Genomic DNA, 25,174 nt, shown 5'->3' with positions numbered 1-25,174 from the left:
GAATATATGCAGATTTAAATTTTATGCTAACATTGGGTCCTAAATGTTAAAGTTTGATATGAACATATTCATAAATAGCCAAAAAAATTTTACAGTGTACAATGATTGACAAAAAGAGGCCTATTCACACAGATGAAGATACACTTGTTTTAATGAAAGTAGTTTTCCTAAGTGAATAAAATTTAGTTATGACAATAGCATCCTTGTCAGAAAATTTGACTTCTCCTATGAAGTCTCCCTGGAGGCTCAGATGGTATAGAATCTGCCTACAATGCAGGAGACCTGGGTTTGATCTCTGGGTTTGATCTCTGCGTTGGGAAGATCCCCTGGAGAAGGGAATGGCTACCCACTCCAATATTCTTGCCTAGAGAATTCCATGGACAGAGGAGCCTGACAGGCTACAGTCCATGGGGTTGCAAAGAGTTAGACACAACTGAGCCACTTTCACTACGAAGTTAAAGATGTTTAAGCAGGAACTTTGTAATTAACTGTAAATAAATTATTTGGAAATATTACTATAATTTCTGCACTCTTAGTCTTTGTATTAGTAAAATACACTTCTCCCATTTAGTTATTTAAAAGTATTTTAGTATATAGCCTTTGGTCTTTATTTTCTCTTGAGATGTTACATAATTACTTCTCAAATTCTTAAAAAAATAAATCACTGCTTTGTCTATTAATGTTTCTTGATATTTTTGTTTGTTAATCTCAAAAGTTCTTTTGACTTTTAATATTCTTTTGGGTGAAAGCAATTACAAGGATAAAAAACTGGAAGCCTAGAGATCTACAAGTGTAGCAAGGACAGGAGTAATAATTACCTAAATATTTCATTCTGCCTTCTATATTACTTTAGTGTAAATCTTTCAATACCTAGCTTAATTATCTGTAAGAGGTATTCATTTTTTACCTTCGACATAGTTTAAGTATGTGCTCTTTAGTAAGTCCCCTAGTTTGTGAACACTGCCACAACATAGAACTTTCCCCCTTAAAATGCAGTAAAATAGAACTGAAAATCTTGTGATCTCTGTAGACTGCATATACACTATGACATATGGAACAATATTGTGTTGAGATGTGGGTTCTAGGTGGCTGGAGAGACTCATCCTATTTGTGTCTTACCCCTAAAGCTCTAGCTATGCAGCATCCATAATTTAAATTTGAGTCTTGGTAAAAAGAAATAACTACATTATGAATAGTCAGGGTACCTTTTGAATAGCTGACATTATAAATTTAAAGTTCATGAATGCTAACTTTCATACTAAATATAGAGGATGAATCTGGTTGAGATACAAAGAAATAGAGACTTTTTTCTATCACTTTCCAGATTCTTTAAGAGTTTAATCAGATTAATTTCCGCCTTGATATTGTTGTTGTTTAGTCACTTAGATATATCTAACTCTTTGCAACCCGATGGACTTGGGCCCACCAGGCTCCTCTGTCCATGGGATTTCCCAGGCAAGAACACTGGAGTGGGTAGCCATCCCCTTCTCCAGAGGATCTTCCAAGCCCAGGGATTAGAACCTGGGTCTCCAGCATTGCAGGCAGATTCTTTACCATCTGAGCCACCAGGGAAGTTTAGAAAGTCACAACATACAAAACAGCCAATTGAATCACATCTCAAGGTAATGTCAGGTCAAGATTGATGTTATATGATCAAAAGCAAGCAAGCAAACGAACAAAAACTAATAGAGCATACCACATGGAGGAATAAGAAAAAGGAGGAAACTTCCTTCCCATGAATTCTGTAAAAAATATATAGAAGGTCTTCCAGGAATTTTTGAAAGCTTAGTTTCTTTTCGTCATGGTGGGAAGAATCAGGCTCATCTCTACTTAAACTGACAGCAGTATTTTTAAAAAGGACCAGAGGTATGAGTTAAGACAAGAGTCTATGGCTGACTTTAAACAAAATATTTTTGGAAAACAAAATATTTTTGGAAAACAAAATTAGGAATTATAAATGCAAAAGAAGAAAGGTTAGTATAGTACTTCAAAATGTAAGATACTCCAACCTATAGTATATCTACTCATATTCAAGAAAAACTAATGTTATTTCCATATTTCCTATAGATCAATGGCAATTATAATCATATTAATGTGAAAAACCATTAACATCATTTCTTTGAATTCTCATCTTAAAAGGCTTATCTATTCTAAAATTGGGGCTTCCCAGGTGGAGGGAGTGGTAAAGAACCCGCCTGCCACTGCAGGAGACATAAGAGACAGAGACGCAGGTTTGATGTCTGGGCCCAGAAGATCCCCTGGAAAAGGGCATGGCGACCTACTCCAGTATTCTTGCCTGGAGAATTCCATGGACAAAAGGAGCCTGGAGGGCTACAGTCCATGGGGTTGCAGAGATGGACACAACTGAAATGATGTAGCACACACATTTTATAATTATTTTCAATTTTGTGTTGTTTCACATAATTTAAACAAGTCTCTTCTAAAAAAGCAAGGGTATATAAAAACAGCCCCTAAAACTTCTCTCCAAGCAGATATCAACATGAAGTAACTAACAATTTTTATTTATCTGGAGAGAGATAAAAGAACTATGGCTATGATCCTATATTTTACAACTGATAATAATAATAAGGATGGAAATTGCTTTACTATTTTGTTATTTGTAAAATTGCCCTTTTTTACCTAAAAGACTTCAATGATTCAATATTTACTGTATCTTAAATGAGTGCTAGATATAAGGGCAGACTCTATGGATATTTCTATATTTTTCCCAATTTAGGGTAATATCCAGATGGTATCAAATAGTTTCAATCTATAATACTTAAAACTCATGTAGAGAGATAAAAAATAATTAAAGAATAATAAAATGTATTACTTACCTTTCCAGAAACAATTTTTTCATAAATCTGAATTGGTTGGTCTGCAAAGAATGGGGGGTAGCCAGCCGCCATTTCATAGATTAACACTCCTAATGCCCACCAATCCACTGCCTTATTGTAGCCCTAAGATAAACCAACACCAAATGGCAATCATTACTTAATTCACTCAGGGGAGAATGAAGTCAAATTATTTCAAAATGATCTTCAAGCATACGAAATTTTTAAAAAGGCAGTTGCTGAGCAGTTATTCAGGATAAAATAAAAAGGAAAATATATTCCAGATATTGAAACTGAATATTAAGAAATACTATTAAATCTTCTTTCTAAAATCATTAAGAATATTAGAGACAATAAAATATGCCCTATTTAATTGGGATAATTTAGTTTTTGTTCAACATTAGGAAGGGAATTGGATGAAATTACCTCTTAAAGCCTAATCTATTGTGTAATATTATGAATCAGATTTTCTAGGGAATACTTAAGAAAGGTCAAAAGTTTTGAAATGAGAGTAGATATTGTACTTCATGATAAATGCTAAAGTATTTATCAAAATATATTGGTGGGTTTAGGAGGGTGAATATATTAGGGATAATCCCATCAGATCTTATTAAAACTAAAAGCTTAATGTGGAACCTAATGAATGTAAATATTTAAGGAAACTTTATCCATCCACTGTTTTTGTTTCTCATCTCTAAAAGGTATACAGGAAAGATAACTAATTCATGGAGTTTTATGGGGACTACAAGTGAAAGGAAATAATGAATATAAAATTGTGTTATAAACCAAATGTACAATTCTAAGGTTATTCTTAATTGGGTTTTTCTTTTCATGTTAAACTTACTAAAATGAAGATCTAGAAGTATTGATAAGAAAATAAGAAAAAAATTAATACGTTTATATAAAGTTTGATAAACTATAATCAGTGTCAATTGGCATAAAAGATTATGGGGGAAAAAAAATACAACTTTATCATGGAGAGAAATGAGCTGAGTTCTTGCCAGATCTTTTGGTCTCCACTTAATTACCTTCACCACTCCCACTATTCCAACTTTTCATTAAAATTTTAGCTTTACAAATAATTTTATTTTCAAATTACTGGTTAAAATATAATGATATAGAGATTCTATTTTTCTGTTTATTTCTTGCTTCTATATGTTTTTAAAGAGAGAGAGACTAGTAAAATAGGGATAACACTTTGTTTTGCTAATAGAAATGGGCATTAACTACGCTTTTCTTTAAATGCAACTCACTCATAATGTAATTACAATGTTTTTTGCTATAACGAAAGCATATAATGTTAAAATAGATCCTTTTGCGAAGTTCTGATTTCTATGTTTTAGATGTGTGCTAATGTTTATAATAAGTATGCCAGGTGCTTTTAATACCCTAAAGAAAATTAAATCAATAAGAAAAACTAAATTATAATAGATAAATGGGCAAGGACATGAACTAATGACTCAGACATACACACAAAGCAATACCAAATGGTTATTAAGCATTAAAAAATGTAATCATCAAAGTCATGAGACTTAAAATAATTAGATATCAGTTACTATTTATCAAATTAATAATGATCTTTTAAAACACGAATATCCAATGCTGGAGAAAGTATGGTGAAACAGATACTCCTCAAACATTGCTGAGAAGTGTAAAAATGTTACAATCTTTTTGGAAAGTCCTTTGGCAATATGTATTGAAAAACTTAAAAATGTTCATATTCTCTGACCCTGTAATTTCACTTTTAGGAATCTATCCTAAAAATAATTTAAAATACAGAAAAAAGCTTTATGGACAAAGACATTTATCACAGTCATTTACAAAAGAAAAAAAGGGAAACAAGTTGACTACTCAACAACAGAAGAATGACAAAATACAAAATGGTGCATTTTAAAATAAGCAATTAAATCACATTTGCAGGATAATTATTACTCAAGTGAGAAAAGCTGAATACAAAGTTGTACATTCACTGAAACATGCATAGAAAAATATATTGAAATGTTTTTTTAAAAGGCTACCTCTGGGTAGTGAGATTGAAAGTTTTTTCATTCTTTCTTTATAGTTTTCTATATTTCCCAGATTTCAGACAATGAATATCTATTTCTATACACACACATTTTTCCAAGTTTTGGTGTTTACAGTGGCATTACATTATCTGTTAAATGTACTTAAATGTTAGTGGCAATGACATTTAATTATAAAAGATTAAAAGTTATAGATGATTTAAATTATGAAAGATAATAAAAGGAAAGCTGAAAGAATTCTCTTATTCTAACACTTCAGCAGCTAGCCAAATTTCAATTATTCAGAGGGTAGTTAATCAGTGTATAAATATCAATGCATATATCTTATCCTTTTCTCTTTCCTGGCTCCTGTCTGAGCCATTACTATCAGTTTCTCCTTTCTAGCTTTTACCACCAAGGGATGGAAGTAGAAAGGAAAATGAAAGTTAAACTACCCTTTTAGAAATGATTAAAAATTTCTCTCACCACATTTTCACTGTTTAGAAAAAGTAGAACTGTCTTCAATAAGATTATAACTATTTAACTGCTATAATGTTTCTATTTTTAAACTAAAATTTTAAAAAGTAATTCACATACTTTTTTTCCACTTATGTGGTAAAATTAAAACAATGTGTTAGGGGAGTGTAATCTCTGTTCTGTCTCTTCTTAATAAAAATCTGAAGCAACGGACATTAAAGCGCTCATTCTAACTACCTAACAAAAGGAAGAATAGACAACTAGTACATATATATCATTTTTAATTTGCCTCTTGGTGTAACCCAGAGCAACGACTCTCTGCCCTCCTGTTACTGGGAATAATTATGAAAAGGCTATGCTTCTGGTTTCAAAACATGGATCTAAAGACCATATTTATTTAAACTAATTCTCTCAGCTCCAGAGTTAAAATCAACAGCTTATGAGATTAGTGGGAGACTCTAAATAATTGATTTTTAGTAATTATACACAAAGATTTAAATTCATATTTAGATTAAATAAACATGTAAAATTAGATCATAACTTAAAAAAAAATAAAAGTCCACAGTGATGCATGCCTTATATTTTTACTTCTTACATAATGATACTATAAATATACCTTGCTGAGAATTATTTCTGGAGCCAAATATTCTGGAGTGCCACATAATGTCCAAGTTCTGCCTTTAACTCTTTTGGCAAACCCAAAGTCTGTGACCTATAAAAGACAAAAAGCCTATAAACATTTGTTATTTCATAATAAATGTATTTACTGTACCTAAGTTGAAAGTTAAAAATCAGGGTTAAAATTAACACCTTGAAAAAAAAATTAAGTCAGTGTAATTGAGACTAATCCATTAAGGCCACTATTTAGTGAATAAAGATTAAAGCAACACCAATGTGGAAAACCGTTCCCTGACTCAACGAAACAAATAAACCAAAAAGAAGTTTCAATAAATATGAAGCAGTGCCAGAAGTGTTCCTGAAGTCCAACACTGTCTTCTGCCCTTAATTATACCATCAGAAGGTGCAAAAGCATCATTGGGAGGATCTTAATAACTGTGTAAAAAGGAGAGTAGAAACGGAAAGGAAACATTGCCACCAGTCCAGTATGGGTAGCTGGGGCTCCTCTGCTAACTGCACTACAGAGTTAAAAAGCAGAGTCTCAGGACAAGCTGATGGGATTTAAATTATGCTCCACCTGCGTGACCTTGCAGTATCTTAGTTTCATTAACCTTAAAATGAGAACAACAATAGTATTTACATTTCATACTGTTATCAAAATCAAAAGAGGTGACACATGTAAACACTTAGAACACTGCCTGGCACTAAGTGAATACTCACAAATTTGGCTATTCTTTCTTTAGGCAGGAGCCTGTGCACAACCTGTGCACAGTTCACAGCTAAAGGAGATATAAACAGGCGCTATCTTTGATGGAACTTTTGGTCCTCTGTAATAGCAATAGAACTGTTAACTCAATTTAAGCTATTAGGAAGAACTGTCTCCCTCAAAGGAAAAAAAAAATCCAATCCTGGTAGTTGTGGTTAAATATATATAACTTCTTACCTAGTATGTTCTCAAATAAATTACACATAATGTGTTCAAGTCATACCTGGATATAACCTTGGTGGTCAATTAAGAGATTTTCAGGTTTTAGATCTCTGTAGATGAGGTCTAGTGAATGGAGGTACTCGAATGTTAGCACTATCTGAGCTGCATAGAACCGTGCATGGGGTTCACTACGAAGAAACAAAACATTGATTTTTGGTAAAATGGGTTAACATATAGTAACTAGTAGATTACACAAAAAATAACATGAGGTAGAGGCATTTTGGGAGCAAAAAAATACTTTTTTTCTTTTAAACATATGTAAAGAATCTTGTTAGTTTCCAAATATTTTTAAATCTATAAATCAATCTTCAAATAATGCTTTTATATGCTTAGTGAGCGGCATATGTTGAAGAAAACAATAACTCTCAGATTGCCATTGTAATTCAAATTATTGTTGGCCATATTAGAAGGTACTAAGAATGACTGAAAAGCACCAGTTAGATTGTTTTATCAGGGCCATTGCTGTTGTTAATAAGCTCCATATACCTTTCCCATAAATTTCTAGTACTTAAAGAATTTCTGCTTTTATCTGCAGATTTAAGCCATTTTACCCATGCTGTTATTATTACAAAAGGGACATATGCTCATTATAGAAAAAAAGCCATAAAATATTAATGAAGAATAAAGATACTAATAATCTCATTCAGAAACCAGATTCAATCCTGGTGTTTGAATTTCCAAATCTTTCACTGTGCATGTTTCTACAAATATCTAAACATAGGTATAATCTGTATATTTACATAAATACACACAATTCTGGATGCATAGATTAGATTAACTGATTTGTTGCTGCTTCTGTTGTTTAGTCACTCAGTCATGTCCAGCTCTTTTGCAACTTCATGGACAATAGCCCACCAGGCTTCTCTGTCCACGAGGTTTTCCAGGCATGAATACTGGTGTGGGTTGCCATTTCTTTCTCTAGGGGATCTTCCTGACCCAGGGATCAAACTGATGTGTGTGCGTGAAAGTTGCTCAGTCATGTCCAACTCTTTGCAACCCCATGGACTATACTCCAGGCCAGAATACCGGAGTGGGTAGCCTTTCCCTTCTCTAGGGGATCTTCCCAAACCAGGGATCAAATCAGGGTCTCCTGAATTGCAGGTGGATTCTTTACCAACTGAGCTATCAGGGAAGTCTCCTGCATTGGCACGTGAATTCTTAACCACTGAGCTGCCAGGGAAGCACAGATTAACTGACAGATTAGGGTAATCTTGATGCCACATTCTAAGTATTATTCCAAAAGGATGTACTGATTTTCCAGTTTGAGTTTCTGGTTTGTCTTCATTTGAATTCTGCTAATCTTCCTAGTATACTGCAATGACTTTCAGATTTGTGTCCTCAATGAACAACCTTAACTATGAATAGAATTTCCCTCAAGATGGTTCATATGAGTTTGATTTGGTAGCACCAGAAATAGGAATTCTAAAAAAAAGATTGTATATGCTGTTCCTTTTGCTTGTCATGTACTACATTTCCAAGGTCCTAGCCTGATACATACCAAGTGTTCAGCAAATATTTGTTAAATTAATGAATGAATATGAGAAGAAAAACTTTTCTGTGGCAATATTTTATAATATCCTTCCATCTCCAGCCCTATCACAACACTGCAACAAGCTACAACACATGCCTTATGACAAGAAATGAGAATACTCTAAAGGAGACTGGAAGAATCACCCTGGTCATTGAAACATTTATCCCCAATTCTGGAAATGCTTGACCTAGGAAGTCCCTTCCCATTTTCTTTATAAGCCTGTTTGTATAAGATGCACTTTTATCTTATATTTATCATCCTAAACATATGATGCACTCAGCATTTTATATTTATATCCATATTAATGTTTGATTGGAGGTACATAAACATTACACAGACCTTTAATCAAATTGTTGAAAGGTAAGAGCAAAATATTCTATAAGGATAGTTTAATGCTGTAGGAGCTTTAAGTCTAGACAGCTACTATCTAAGTAGAGAATTGTAATGACTCCATTGATTCTGATTAGTGCTAAGCTCAACAACAATTCAGTCTTCTTGTTGTCTCAAAGTTTCTAAGGCTGGAGTTAACAACCTTTCAAGTGTATAAATAATGTGAGAAAGGTTAGAAAGATAGTGTCTCTGAGTGAATTATGCCAACCACTTGCTTTCCTCTTTATCAAATGTTAAAGAAAGAAGAGTGTGGGGAGTTGCAAAGAAAGGAAGTAGCCACAGAAAATGGATAAAATATTTTTTGAAGACAGGCTTAGGTATGGTAATTCGGCTTTAAACTTTAAATTATCATAGGGCAATTCTGGACTGCCTGGACAAGGAGTGTACGACAGGACAACAGGGAGTTAAAACAAAAATCATTAAATAGAAGTTACTCTGCATTAGCTCAGTGCTTGACACATATTGGATGCCCTATATATTAGGTTAATAAATGAATTGTGGTTTAGGCCTCAGGAAACTAAAATAACTCTCATATTGGCCTATTATGAATATAATTTCATGGTAATCTCAATTCATATTTTTGTAATATGAAGTTTCATCTTCAGTCATCTGAATTCATAATGATGTTTTAATTATATCAATATATAGTATACTGAATGAAGTTGAACTTGCTCTTGGTTTTAGGCTAATTCTAAAAGTGATTATTAATGAATAGTAGGAGCTTACAAAGTATTATGCACAGGTAAAGCTAACAGAATCTAAAAACTATTTTAATAACTGTGTGACCTTATTAGCAATAACTTAATGATAAGTTACTGCTTTTTAAAAAAATTACATACATATGTTTAAAACTGATACATATGTTCAAAACATACATATGTTTATGTACATACATATGTTTGTTACATATTTATACATATAGATATGTGTAAGTTACATACATATGTTTAAAACTCAACATGGCAACATTAGGAGAATAAATTTGTGCAAAACAAACTTTCATAATTTTACCACCATGATACTATGATTATCTTTTCTATATATTTATTAATATATTTCTTACTTGTCTTCATACTTACATAAGCCTCTTCCTCAGAGATATATTACTAATATTTATTCACTAAATATTAGTTTAAATTCAATTAATTTTTATAGTATCTGGAAATTCTTCAAATAATGGGCCCTCATGATACCTACTAATGCTAGAATATTTATACTGCTATGACGGTGTTTTTAGTTAACTTTTAAAACTCAGTAATGTTTGTATAGCTGAAATATTACTAATTTTAATGAAATAAATTTTTAGCATTGACAAAAACTTACTTGGTTTAAAACAAACACACAGCATATAAATATTTGAGAAGCATAAAGTATTAGTTACCTGAACCTTCCAATTCTTCTTAGATGTGAAAACATTTCACCACCAGGAACATATTCCATAACCATGTATAAATTAGAATTATCCTATGAACAAGTAAAAAGAATAAATAAATCAAAACTATGAAACCTAGATTATTTCTCATGAAAATATTTTAAGATGATACCATGTACAATTAGAAAAAGACAAATTAAAAATCTGATAGATTATTAGCATCAGTAAATAGAGAATAAATGGAACATGCTCTAACTTTTGACATTGGAGCACTTATTTTTCTTCCTGGTACTCTTGCCACAGATTGGTCTGGGATTTTTGCTGTTCCTGCTCTTACAGGAAACACTTAACTCTTGAACAATTAAACACTGTGGTAATGACTTAATGCTATAGTGTAAGCAAAAGTTTAAAAATATTTGAAAAAGAATATTTACATTTTATGCACTAAATAAGGTCAGAGAGATGAATAATTTTGAACATCATTCTAAATACACAGGTCTTCAACTTGATTTAATGAATAAAAGAGGACAAAGGAGAAAGGTTAAAATGTTCTATATTAATCTACTGGTAGAGAGATGCCAAGTATCACCCCAAATAGCTGAAAAGCTGCCAACTAAAGAATAAATCTTTTGCAACTTTATAAGGTGCTTGAGTAGAGGGCCAAAGACTATTTTGCTTCAAATAAATGAAGAGGCTAGAACACAAATTACAAGTCAAAGAAGACGGTGAGACTGCAGTAGAAAAGGTTCAAGAGGAGAAGTTATGTGGGTGTACCCACTTGTATGAGTGTAAGATATGCTTCATAAGATGTCACTATGAATTTTAATAAACTGAAATACTTGATCTTATAATACCATTTCATGAAAAATTACATATTATCTTTAACAAGTTCCTCAAGAACAATCAAAACGTTTTCAAATGTCAGCTAAGTTTTTAAGCACAACAGGACTTACATAAAATCTAAATATGTTACTTTTTTGTTTATCCATATTTTCCAGCTTTATCATATAGATTAGAATCCTATTATAGTTTCATATTTTAAAAAATGTGAAGTTGAAAATATTTTATTTGGATAGAAGTAAAATTTACCTTAAAAGCATATTCCAGTCGAACAAGAAAAGGAAAATTCACTGCCTGTAATATTCTTTTCTCATTCAAAGTATGCTCTATTTGCTTCAGTTTAACAACCTGTAATTGAGAGGAAAAGATATATTTAATGTATTTAAACAAAATTTAAAAGTTGCTATAATTTTTTATTTATTTTAATTGGAGACTAATTACAATATTGTGGTGGTTTTGCCATACATTGACATGAATACAGGTCTGGGACAACTCAGAAGGATGGGGTGGGGAGGGAGGTAGGAGGGGGTTTCAGAAAAAGTTGCTATAATTTTAAAAGAAGAAAGTTTTCCATATAATAATGAACTTGCATAAGCAGGATTGCCAACTTAAATACAAATAATAACTACCAAAGAGAATTATCAGACTCAAATGAAATATCTAACAGAGGTTTAAAATTCAGTCTTCAGAATGTCAAATATAATTTTCAGTTAAGAAGCAAGAGCTATGAAGAAAGAGGTTCATAATAAATTACCTAAGAAGTTAATATATGACAATACTTGGGTCTTAATGACTTATTGGCCACTAAAAGAACTGGCACAAATAACTGTAATAAGTAGGTATTGATTTTAAATCTTGAGAAGATAAGCAAGAAAATTAAAGATTAAGGAAAAGTCAATGATTTTTAAAAAGTGGGTAAAAATGAACAATCTGTTAATATCATTATATCTGAATAAATACAAGAACAAATTCTAAAACTTCAATTTGTACAGCCACAAACTATTGACAAAAATGACGGTCTTTATAACAAATTGGTCATTTAGGATTGATCAGTTGATCAATTCCTTTGGATAGTCTAATTAATCAAGTCCATAGCAGGGAAAGCAACTTATCTTGACCTCATGAAGACTGTTATTTTATATCAAAAGAGGTTCTATTCTGAATTTAAGACAAGGTGACTTTAGGGAAACATAAATTGTCTTGTATAAGTCCTTAGGCAGTGGCATCTTTTCTTGATAGAGGCTTATTTTCAGTGTGGGTTAGTCACAGAACTCAAAAAGTTCTAATAAAAGTTCTAACTCAAAACTCTAATAAGAAAGGTAATTAAAGGGCTTCCCTGGTGGTCCAGTGGTTAAGAATCTGCCTTGCAATGCAGAAGACACGCTATGATCCCTGATCCAGGAAGACTGCACATGCCTTGGAGCAACTAATCACATGCGTCACAACTCTAGAGCCTGTGTTCCGAAATGAGAAGTCACGGCAACGGGAAGCCCATGCATCACAACTAGACAACAGGCCCCAAATACTACAACTAGAGAAAGCCCGAGTGCAGCAACAAAGACCTAGCACAGCCAAAAATAAAAAATTCTTTAAAATCTTTGTATAAAAAAAGGTAATGAAAGACACTGTCCATTATTAGGATATAAAATTACAGTATAAAAATAATGCTAAGTAAAGAATAATTGAATGAGAGTCAGAAGACCTGTGTTTTAATCTAGACTTTCTATTCAACCAGCTTTGTGACACTGGCGATATTGCAACTTGCTGTTTTTTCCTACCTGAAAATATGAAGTGGCTGAATCATTATTAGTCCACACTTATTACAATAAATTATATAACATTAGCTGGAGAATTATTGTTGCTTTTTATTCATAGACTGATTTTATTTTTTTTTTAAAGCAGCTTCAGGTTCACAGCAGAATCAAACATGAAGTACAAGATTTCCCATGTATCTTTTGCCCCCACACATGCCTAGCCACCCCTATTATCAACATTCTTCACCAGAGTGGACATTTGTTACAATCAATGAACCTATACTGACCCATTATTATCCCCATTGATCAAGGTTCACTCTTGGTGGTGTACATTCTATGGGTTTGAACAAATGTGTAATGACATGTACCCACCATTATAATATACAGAGTAGTTCCACTGGTTTTGATATCAGGGTGATGCTGGCCTCATTCAAAGAAGTCACAAGCATTCCCTCCTCTGCGATTTTTTGGAATAGTGTGAGAAGGATGGATGAAAACTCTTACTTGAATATTTGGTAGAATTCATCTGTGAGGACATTTGGTCCTGAACTTTTGTTTGTTGGAAGTTTTTTTTTTTTTTTTTAACTGATTCTTTACTGGTAATTGGTATGTTCATATTTTCTATTTCTTCCTATTTCAAGCTTGAGAGAGTGTACTTTTCTAGGAAATATCCATTTCTTATAGTTTGTCCATTTTATTAGCATAGTAATCTCTTGTGATACTCTGTATTTCTGTGGTGACAGTTATAACTTCTTTTTCATTTCTGATTTTATTTGAGTCCTCTCTTTTTTACTTGATGAGTCTGGTTAAAGGTTCTTATTAATTTTGTTTATCTTTTAAAGAATCAGCTCTTGGTTTCAGTAATCTTTTCTACTGGTTTTTTTTTTTTTTAGTCTCTATTTCATTTATTTCTGTTCCGATCTTTATGATTTCTTTTCCTTCTACTAAGTTTGGGATTTGTTTAATTTTCTTTTTCTAGTTCCTTTAGGTGTAAGATTAGGTTGTCTGAAATTTTTTTCTTGTTTCCTGAGACAGGCTTGTATCACTATAAACTTCCTTCTTAGAAATGCTTCTGCTGTGTCCCACAGATTCTGGATCATTGTGTTTCATTGTTTCCAGGTATTTTCTCTCCACTTTGATTTCTTCAGTAACCCAGTGGTTGTTTAGTAGCACACTGTTTAGCTTCCATGTTGTTTGTGTTTTTTGCACTTTTTTTTTGTAGTTGATTTCTCATTTCATATAATTGTAGTCAAAAAAGGTGCCTGATATGATTTCAACATTCTTATATTTATTAAGATTTGTTCTGTAGCCTAGCATTAATCTATCCTTGGAGAAGGCAATGGCAACCCACTCCAGTACTCTTGCCTGGAAAATCCCATGGCGGAGGAGCCTGGTGGGCTGCAGTCCATGGGGTCGCTGGGAGGCAGACACGACTGAGCGACTTCACTTTCACTTTTCACTTTCATGCATTGGAGAAGGAAATGGCAACCCACTCCAGTGTTCTTGCCCGGAGAATCCCAGGGATGGGGGAGCCTGGTGGGCTGCCGTCTATGGGGTTGCACAGAGTCGGACATGACTGAAGCGACTTAGCAGCAACAGTATTAATCTATCCTGGAGAATTTCCATGTGCACTTGAAAAGAATGTGTATTCTGTTACTTTGGGGTAGAATTTTTGATATATAGGTATTAAATTCATCTAGTATAATGTATCAGTTCACACCAGTGTTTCTTTATTGATTTTGTCTCACTCCAATTGAGTGATATAAGTGAGATATTAGAGTCCCCTCAATTTCTTCCTTTATGTTTGTTAATACGTGCTATGTGTATTCGGCTGCTCCTATGGGTTTGCAGTCACTCAGTTGTGTCTGACTCTTTCCAACCCCATGGACTGCAGCTCACCAGGCTCCTCTGTCCAAGGGATTTCCCAGGCAAGAGTACTGGAGTGGGGTGCCATTTCCTTCTCCACTCCGATGGTAGGTACATATACATTTATAATTGTCATTACTTCTTGTTGGATTAGCCCCCTTTTTCATTATGTAATTCCCTCTTTGCCTCTTATTGTAGTCATTGTTTTATAATCTATTTTGTCTTAATATAAATATTCCTATTCCAGCTTTCTTTTCATTTCCATTTGCATGGCATATATATATATATATTTTTTTTACCATCCCTTCACTTACAGTCTCTGTGTGTCTTTAAGATTTGTAGTGAGTCTCTTGTAGGCAACATATACATAGGTTTTGTTTTCTCTTTTAATCCATTCAGCTTTTAGTCCATTTACACTTAAAGTAATTATTGATAGGTATGTACTTATTGCCATTTGGGTAACTGTTTTCAGGTTTTATTTTGTTCCTTTCTTCTTTTGCTAAGTTCCCTTGTGATTTGATGTCTATCTTTAATGTTACGTTTGGAGTCTTTCCTCTTTTTTGTGTGTATGTATTATAGATTTTTGGTTTGTGGATACAAGTAGTTTATATATAGCAATCTATATATATATGGTTATTTAAATCGATCATCTCTTAAATTTTAACACATTCTAACAATCCTACATTTTTACTTCCCCCTGCTAAACATTTAATGTTTTTAGATGCCACAAAAGACCTATTAAAACTGATAAATTATTTCAGTAAGGTTTCACAATATAAAATATATAAGAATATTTTGTGTTTTAATACACTAAAAATAAACTATCACAAAGAGAAATCAAAACAGTCCCACTTACAACTGTATCAAAAAAAAAAAAAAGCAAAACATCCAGATAAATCTAACCAAGGAGATAAAAACCTGTACTTGGAAAATGAAAATACATTGATGAAATAAATTAAAAATGACACAAACAAATGGGAAGACACACTGTGCTCATGGATTGGAAACTTAATATTGTTAAAATGGCCATACTACCCACAGTAATTTACAGATTCAATGCAATCTCTTTTCAAAATACCAGTGGTGTTTTTCACAGAACTAGAATAAATAATTCTAAAATTTATTTGTAAACACAGCCCTGAATAGCCAAAACAATCTTGCAAAAGAAGAATAAAGCTGCAGGTATGTTTCCTGATTTCAAAGTATACTACAAAGCTATAGTAAACAAAGCAGTATGGTACTGGTATAAAGAAAGAGAGACCAACGAAACAGAATAGAAAGCTCAGAAATAAACCCATACTTCTATGGTCAATTAATCTACCAATGAACAAGGCAAGAATCTACAATGGGGAAAAAGACAGTCTCTTCAATAAATACTGTTGGGAAAATTGAACAGCTATAAGCAAAAGAATCAAACTGGATTATTTTCTCATACCATATACAAAAATAAACTCAAAATAGATTAAAGACTATTGTAAGACCTGAAACTATAAAATATGTAGAAGAAAACACAGAAAGTATGCTCTTGATACTTGTCTTAGAAATAATTTTTTTGGATATGTCTCCTCAAGCAAGGGAAGCAAAAACAAAAATAAACATATGGGACTACATCAAACTGAAAAGATGCTGCACGGTAAAGGAAGCTATGAACGAAACAAGAAGACAGCCAACTAGATGAGGAAAATATCTGCAAACAATTCTCTAGTAAAGGGTTAATATCCAAAATATACAAAAAACTCATACAACTGAATATCAAAAAACAACCAGATTGAAAAATGGGCAGAGGACTCAAAAACACATTTTTCCAAAGATGACATACAGAAGGTCAACAGGCACATGAAAAAATGTTCAGTATCAGTCATTATCAGTTCAGTACAGTTCAGTTGCTCAGTTGTGTCTGACCCTTTGCAATCCATGAATCACAGCACGGCAGGCTGTCCATCACCTGTCCATCCACCTGTCCCTGTCCATCACCAACTCCCGGAGTTCACTCAAATTCATGTGCATCGAGTCAGTGATGCCATCCAGCCATCTCATCTTCTGTCGTCCCCTTCTCCTCCTGCCCTCAATCCCTCCCAGCATCAGGGTCTTTTCCAATGAGTCAATTCTTCGCATAAGGTGGCTAAAGTACTGGAGTTCAGCTTCAGCATCAGTCCTTCCAATGAACACTCAGGACTGATCTCCTTTAGAATGAACTGGTTGGATCTCCTTGCAGTCCAAGGGACTCTCAAGAGTCTTCTCCAACACCACAGTTCAAAAGCATCAATTCTTCGGTGCTCAGCTTTCTTCACAGTCCAACTCTCACATGCATACATGACCACTGGAAAAACCATAGCCTTGACTAGATGGACCTTTGTTGGCAAAGTAATATCACTGCTTTTCAATATACTATCTAGGTTGGTCATAACTTTCCTTCCAAGGAGCAAGTGTCTTCCGACTTCATGGCTGCAATCACCATCTGCAGTGATTTTGGAGCCCAAAAAGGGAAATGCAAATCACAATCACAATGAGCTAACACCATATACCTATTAGAATGTCTATTATCAAAAAGACACAAACAACAACTGTTGGCAAGGACGTGGAGAAAATGGAACCCTCCTGTACTGCTGATGGGAAGATAAATTGGTAAAGTCACTATGGAAAACAGTAATGGGGTTCCGCAAAATATTAGAACTATTACACGATCCAGCAATTCCACTTCAGAGTATTTTTCTAAAGAACACAAAAACACTAATTCAAAAAGATATATGTACCTCTATGCTAACTGTGGTATTATTTATAATAGCCAAAATACGGAAGTAACCTAGGTGTCCATTAATAGATGGATTATTAAAGAAGATGGAATAAAATGGCATTGACTCAGCCATAAAAAAAAGAAGGAAATCTTGCCATTGGTGACAACATAGGTGGACTTAGAGGGTATGAGGGTATTATGCTTAGTAAAATAAGCCAGACAGACAAAGAAAAGTGCCATTATGATGTCTCTTATATGTTGAATCTAAAAAACAAATGAACAAACATAACAAAACAGAAACAGACTCATAGATACAGAGAACTCAGAGTGGAGGGGGTTTGGTGGATGAGTGATACAGGTAAGGGAGATTAAGAGATACAAACTTTAAGAGCTTACAAAAGAAAGAGTTACAAAATAAATGAGTCATAGTATAAAGTACACCATAGGGAAAATGTGCTCATTGTGCTGTGCTTGGTTCGTCAATTGTGTCCAGATCTTTGCGACCCCATGGACTGTAGCCCACCAGGCTCCTCTGTCCATGGGATTTTCCAGGCAATAATACTGGAGCGGGTTATCATTTCCTCCTCTAGGGGATCTTTCTGAGCCAGGGATTGAACCTGCATCTCCTGCATTGGCAGGTGGATTCTTTACCACTGAGCCACCTATAATCAGTAATATTATGATAACTTTGTGCAGTGACAGATGGTAATTAGATTTATTGTAGTCATCATTTTATTATGTATACAAATATCAAATCATTATGTTGTACACCTGTAACTAATATAGTATTTTAGGTCTATTATGCTTCAAACAAACAGATTTGAAACATTTTATTGTTGTGCTAGCAATGCAAGTGTACTAGTCACTTATCCTTTCTCAGATTCAATTATCTCATCTGGATAATTAGTTTAAGAACTAGTTGAGATAGATCTCTTAAGAGCTCCATGCTCAGATTGTACAAATCAGGAGCAGAAAGTTCAAGGATGAGTTGAAGCTTGGACAACAGCATACAGGGAAAGCATACAGAACATGAAATAGAAAGAGTGGATAGTCTAGAGGTTGAGATTAGCAATCTTTACAGATAAGGCAGAAGAAAAAAATAAAATATGAAAAAGCACATGAAAAAGAAGAGCCCAGAAAGAAATCAGTATAATCAGGAGCATAGGGTTCCAGAAGTCCAGGGACAAGACAGTTTTAAGAGAGCAGTTTGTACAGTCATAGGCTCTAAAAAAGTCACATAAGATGAGCAAAAAGAGTCCACTGGACTTGGTGATTAAGTCACTGGATTGGTGACCCATGGTGATGTTATTTCAGTAGAGTAGCAAGAAGTAGGAGATAAAAAAGGAGGCAGCTAAATTGTTGGGGGTTAAAGATTAAAAGGAAGTGGCTTAGTGGGCAGGGTGATTAAACTATTTTTTCAAGAAGCATAGCTAGAAAAGAGATGTGAAAGAGGGCAGTAGACAAAGATGCACAAATGTGTGTATGAGTGATTTAATTTTAGAGACTTAAGTCATTACTCCTTTTCATGTTAGAAGTTAGTTTTGTTTTTGTTTTAAAGTAGAGGTTGGACTGAAACCTCAAACCAGTCTAATGTTGTGCTGTCCAACATGGTAGCCGCTAGCCACACGAGGTTATTTAACACTTGAAAGGTGCCAAGTTGAAGGGAAATGTACTGTTAGTGTAAAATTAACATCAGATTTGGGAACTTGATATGAAAAAAAGAATACGAAACACCTTAGTAATTTTTATGTTAATTACATATGGCAATGATAATATTTTAGATACCTCAGGCTAAATAAAGTTCTATTAATTAAGATTAATTTTTACTTTTTAAAAAATGGAGCTACTAAAAACCTTAAAATGACATATGTGCCTCACATTGTATTTCTATTGAATACTACTAGTTTTAGCCACCATCTAAAACGCTGATTACTAGCTAAGTACTGTTTCCTCCACATATTCCTATCTATACTCCAATAAGCCAAAATGTCATTCTTGGGTACATAATGTCTGTAAGATAACAAATCAAGATTTGCCATTTTTCTTTTACTTCCTTCAATCATGATTACCAGAAAAACAGAAGCTTAATATTTAAAGCATGAATAATTCAGACATTCTGATTCATTTGTGCATGCTCAGTCATGTCCAACTCTTTGCAATCCCATGGACTGTGGCCCACCAGGCTCTTCTGTCCACGGAATTTTCCAGGCAATAATACTGCAGAGGATTGCTATTTCCTACTCCAGGGGATATTCCTATACTAGGGATTGAACCAACATCTCCTGTGTCTCAGGAAGATTCTTTACTACTTAGCCACCTGGGAAGCCCTTCGAATTCATTAGGTAGTAGCAATATATTATAAATATTCAAATTTAATTTTTAATTATTTTTTTAGCTATAACTGATATATAACATTATTAGTTTGACGTGTACAATATAAAGACTTGATATTTGTTACAGTATACAGGTTTTCAAATTTTTCCCTGCTTAATTAACATTTTAAATTAAACAACTCAATCATGTTAAACAACAAGGCTTCAACTGTCAATTAAAATAAGTCATAAAATAAATCACTAAATTTCTGTTACCTCAATCTAAGAATCAAGTAATTCATCCTTGAATTTCTCCACAAGACAAAATATAATAGAGATGCTTGTTCTTTACATATAGAATTCAGTATTTTGTTAGAAAATATATACAAACCTATTATGTATAAATTATTATTGAAATAATAATGTATCCCTGTGGGGAAATTAACAAGATGGCACCAGTCAGGCTCTCTCACCCCATGCTCTCTAGCTCTCTCGCCCTATGATCTGTAAACAATGACTCTGCACCACTAAATAACAGCTGAGATCACTCATAGCACTGCTCACACATGTTATAAGATACCTGATGGTCACCAGCAGTTTTGTGTGGTGTGTCTTTATGAGCTTCACATGAAAGTGCTGGCTGCTGCTGCTTTGGGCCTACTCCGGGGCAGCATCATGATTATGTTATGTGAGATATGTTCTGGCTACATTATGGATACATTATGGTTATGTTGTGGCTGCTGCTATGGCTGCTGTGTCAGCCAGAGGAGAGGCTTTGTTATGGCCACTGTGTGAGCCAGGAGAGAATAAATGTGTCTGCAATTCTTACAGCTCCTCGTGTCTTCTTCCAGCCTCTTAGCTAAAGCCTTGCCTACCCTGAGTTCAGTGAACAGTGTGAACAGGATCAGCAATACAATCCACATACACTAAAACTATTACCTTTGTGTGGTAATAGGAATGCAAATTAAAAGTGACAATAAAATCATCTGAAGGTGTAGTTCAGTTGCTCAGTCGTGTCCAACTCTTTGTGATCCCATGGACTGTAGCATGCCAGGCCTCCCTGTCCATCACCAACTCCCGGAGCTTACTCAAACTCATGTCCATTGAGTCGGTGATGCCATCCAAACATCTCATCCTCTGTCGACCCTTTCTCCTCCTGCCTTCAATCCTTCCCAGCATCAGGGTCCTTTCAAATGAGCCAGTTCTTTGCATCGGGTGGCCAGACTATCAGAGTTTCAGCTTCAGCATCAATCCTTCCAATGAACACTCAGACTGATTTCCTTTAGGATGGACTGGTTGGATCTCCTTGCAGTCCAAGGGACTCTCAAGAGGCTTCTCCAACACCACAGTTCAAAAGCAACAATTTTTTGGTGCTCAGCTTTCTTTACAGTCCAACTCTCACATCCATACACAACTACTGGAAAAGCCATAGCTTTGACTAGACGGACCTTTGTCGGCAAAGTAATGTCTCTGCTTTTTAATATGCTGTCTAGGTTGGTCATAACTTTTCTTCCAAGGAGCAAGTGTCTTTTAATTTCATGGCCGCAGTCACCATCTGCAGTGATTTTGGAGCCCCCAAAATAAAGCTTGTCACTGTTTCTACTGTTTCCCCATCTAGTTGCCATGAAGTGATGGGACCAGATGTCATGATCTTCATTTTCTGAATGTTGAGTTTTAAGCCGTTTTCACTCTCCTCTTTCACTTTCATCAAGAGGCTCTTTAGTTCTTCACTTTTTGCCATAAGGGTGGTGTCATCTGCATATCTGAGGTTATTGATATTTCTCCTGGCAATCATGATTCCAGCTTGTGCTTTATCCAGTCCAGCGTTTCTCATGATGTACTCTGCATATAAGTTAAATAAGCAGGGTGGCAATATACAGCTTTGACGTACTCCATTCCCGATTTGCAAACAGACTGTTGTTTCATGTCCAGTTCTAACTGTTGCTTCTTGACCTGCATACAGGTTTCTCAGGAGGCATGTAAGGTGGTCTGGCATTCCCATCTCTTTAAGAATTTTCCACAGTTTGTTGTGATCCACACAGTCAAAGGCTTTGGCTTTAGTCACTAAAGCAGAAGTAGTTATTTTTCTGGAACTCTCTTGCTTTTTCGATGATCCAGCGGATGTTGGCAATTTGATCTCTGGTTTCTCTGCCTTTTCTAAATCCAGTTTGAATTTCTGGAAGTTCACAGTTCATGTACTGTTGAAACCTGGTGTCAATGTAAGTCATTCTATTGCATGTGTTTAATAATTCAACTGATAAAACTGAAATTTACTCTTCAAGTAAATAACAATGAATGCACTAATATCATTGCTTTGTATTCCATATATAAACAATATCACATAATATTTCTTTCTCTGTTTGACTTATTTCACTAGTATGATAATCTCTAGGTCCATCCTAGACTTAGATGCTGCAAATGGCATTATTTCATGGCTCAGTAAATATCCCATCATGTACATATACACCACATCTTTATCTATTCATCTACTGATGGACATTTAGGTTGCTTCCATTTCTTGGCTACTGTAAATAGTGCTGCAAAGAACATTGGGGTGCATCTGTCTTTTCAAATTATGGTTTCCTCTGGATATATACCCAGAAGTAGGATTGCAGGATCATATGGAATCTCCATTTTTAGTTTTTTAAGGAACCTTAATACTGTTCTACACATAATGGCTGCATCAACAATGTAGCAGGATTCTTTTTCTCCACATCTTCTCTAGCATTTATTATTTGCAGACCTTTGATTATGGTCATTCTGACCAGTGTGAGGTGATACCTCAATGTAGTTTTTATTTGCATTTCTCTAATATGTAATTATAAATATTGAGTATCCTTTCACATGCCTATTGGCTATCTGTATGTCTTCTTTTGAGAAATATCTATTTACATTTCCACCCATTTTTGATAGGATTTTATTTATATATATATATATATATATATAGAGAGAGAGAGAGAGAGAGAGAGCGAGAGCGCGCGCGAGAGAGCTGTATAAGCTACTTGTATATTTTGGAAATTAATCTTTTGGCAGTCAAACATCATTTGCAAATATTTTCTACCACCTGTAGGTTGTCTTTTTATTTTGTTTATGGTTTCCTTTGCTGTACAAATGCTTTAAATAAGTCCCATTTGTTTATTTTTGCCTTTATTTCCAATACTCCAAGAGATGTAGCCAAAATATATTAATGTAATTTATGTTAAAGAGTGTTCTGCCTACGTTCTGCCTAGAGGTTACCATACTAAGTGAAGTAGGCAAGGTAGAGAAAGACAAATATCACATTATACCACTTACTTGTGAAATCTAAAAATATAATACAAATGAATTTATTTACAAAACAGAAATAGGCTCACAGACATAGAAAGCAAACAGGAAACAAACTTATGGTTACCAACGGGGAAAGCTGGGGGATAAACTGAGAGTTTGAGATTAAAAAATACACACTAATAAACATAAAATAGATTACCAACATGAACCTGTATAGTACAAGAAACTATACTTAATATCTTGTAATAACCTGTAATGGAGAAGAATCTAAAAAACAAAAATATATATATACAACATATAAAACTGAATCACTATGCTGTATACCTGAAGTTAACACAACATTGTAACAGCACTGTATTTCAATTTAAAATTTAAAAAAGTTTTTAAAAAGTCCAAAAGCAAACCAGACTAATGAATACACTAACCTTCTGCTTATCTAAGATCTTCATGGCATAATACTGTTCAGTGGCTTTGTGTTTCACCAACATGACTCTTCCAAATGAACCTGTTCCAAGGGTTTTTTTCCTTTCAAAATCTTCCAGCCCAGCATTATTCTAAATATACAGGAAAAAATAAAATTTATAATTAGAAATATTCATAAGAAGAATATGATAACTATAATAGACTTAATAATATATTATCAGAATTGATAATTTATAACTATCCATTTAAAAACAATATAAAAAGACTACAGAAATTCCAGTTTATTGATTCTGTTTTTCCCTTTGAATAAGAAAGGATCTTACATTTGAGGAGAGACTTATATCGTAAACAAAGAGTAATAGCAATGTGAGGAAATAAGATCCTGAGTTGAAATATAAAAGGTCACATTCTGATATGAACTCATAGTACTGGATTTATAATAAATTAGATACATATTTTGATAATTACAAAGTGACCAGAAGTATGCAATCATGGAAGCCACACAGGGCATTTGCAAAAAAATTGTAATGAATAGATAAGCTGAGCATCAGTCATTTCACCAGTTACCTCTGAAGAAAGCACTGTCTTACTATCCTTTCTATGTCTTTCTATCCTTATATAAACTAGATAATAACCGCATGAGAGAGCCAAATAATTTTCTCTCTCTGATGTGATAATAACCCTGTATTACCTTAAAAAGTAACAATAAGGTAAAAAGAATTCCTCACTCCCACAAAGATAACCAAAAGTTAGAATCCCAGAACAATAATCAGTCTCTTTTTCTCCTTGAATAGATGCTTTGTTACAAGCAAAATGTCTTTGTTTGGCTTTAACTATAGCACAGAAGCAAAAAATTGGAGGCATCAATCTACTGAATTTGTTGCTGCCACAACAGAATGAAGATTACAGGGAACAAATTATGTGCTTAATAGCATCAAATAGTAATTGCTGACCCATTTGTTTAATAGGTTTTCATTATAAACATCTTCATGAAAATCTTGGAGAGAATAATTCCAAGGACCAGACTGTATAGCATTAAGCTTGAGAAATATATGATGCAATATGGTTCTTTTATAAGCAAGGAATTTGAATTGCTACTGGGATACACTGTAGTTGAACTTAATCTTTTGCAAATCAAACCTTGCCTTTGCTCAGAGCTTCTTAGTAAATCATTAAGGAGAAAGCAAGTGATTCAAAGTTTTTATTTATAAAACTTGTAAAAAAAATAAAACTTGCATTCCTATTTCTCAATTTTAAATTGCTATGAGATTCTGTATCAACACAGAAAGAAAAAGTCCTTATAATTCTGTTTGAATTAATTAATTTTATGGATTAATATTTAATTTTTGGTTTTATCAACAATGGATTGAAATGTTTAATAAAATTCCCAAATTAATAATGAAAATAAACATTATTAATAGACAACAGACTATCTCTTTCTGCCAGTCATTGCTTTTCATACAAATATGACATCTTCCTCACCTCCCTTAATGTTTCAAATTAGACAATATCTAACTTCTTTTAATCATCAGAGTGACTGTGTTTTAAATTATGGCTCATGCTCTACATCTTGGTAATGATAGCATCTTCTTAAAACATAACATTTTATCTAGAATTAAATATTTTTTAGTGAAAAAATATTTGAAAAGGATTTTTATGTTAGGAATAAAGTTTTTAAAATTTAAACTGCTACTAAAGGTCATTAATTATTTATAAAAACAGATTCAAAAAAAGTTTTTGGAGAGTATAGATGATTTTCTTATAT

General features: G+C 33.7%; 1 protein-coding gene across 8 annotated transcripts in view; it reads right to left on the bottom strand.

Annotated features, from left to right (window-relative positions):
- PRKACB (protein kinase cAMP-activated catalytic subunit beta) overlaps positions 1-25,174 on the bottom strand; it is a 146,164-nt gene that overhangs the window by 23,580 nt on the left and 97,410 nt on the right. For all 8 annotated transcript variants that reach the window (XM_018045673.1, XM_005678170.3, XM_005678171.3 and 5 more), the window contains 6 exons: positions 23,412-23,540; positions 11,303-11,401; positions 10,223-10,305; positions 6,922-7,048; positions 5,931-6,026; positions 2,838-2,960 (listed from right to left, as the gene is read on the bottom strand). In XM_018045673.1, the coding sequence (XP_017901162.1) occupies positions 2,838-2,960; positions 5,931-6,026; positions 6,922-7,048; positions 10,223-10,305; positions 11,303-11,401; positions 23,412-23,540 (657 nt within the window). The remainder of the gene's footprint in view (positions 1-2,837; positions 2,961-5,930; positions 6,027-6,921; positions 7,049-10,222; positions 10,306-11,302; positions 11,402-23,411; positions 23,541-25,174) is intronic.

Source organism: Capra hircus, chromosome 3 (assembly GCF_001704415.2).
Source record: "Capra hircus breed San Clemente chromosome 3, ASM170441v1, whole genome shotgun sequence".
NCBI classification, from domain to species: domain Eukaryota; kingdom Metazoa; phylum Chordata; class Mammalia; order Artiodactyla; family Bovidae; genus Capra; species Capra hircus.
Note: the sequence above shows the minus strand (reverse complement) of the source record. Positions and strands in the feature narration are given on the sequence as shown.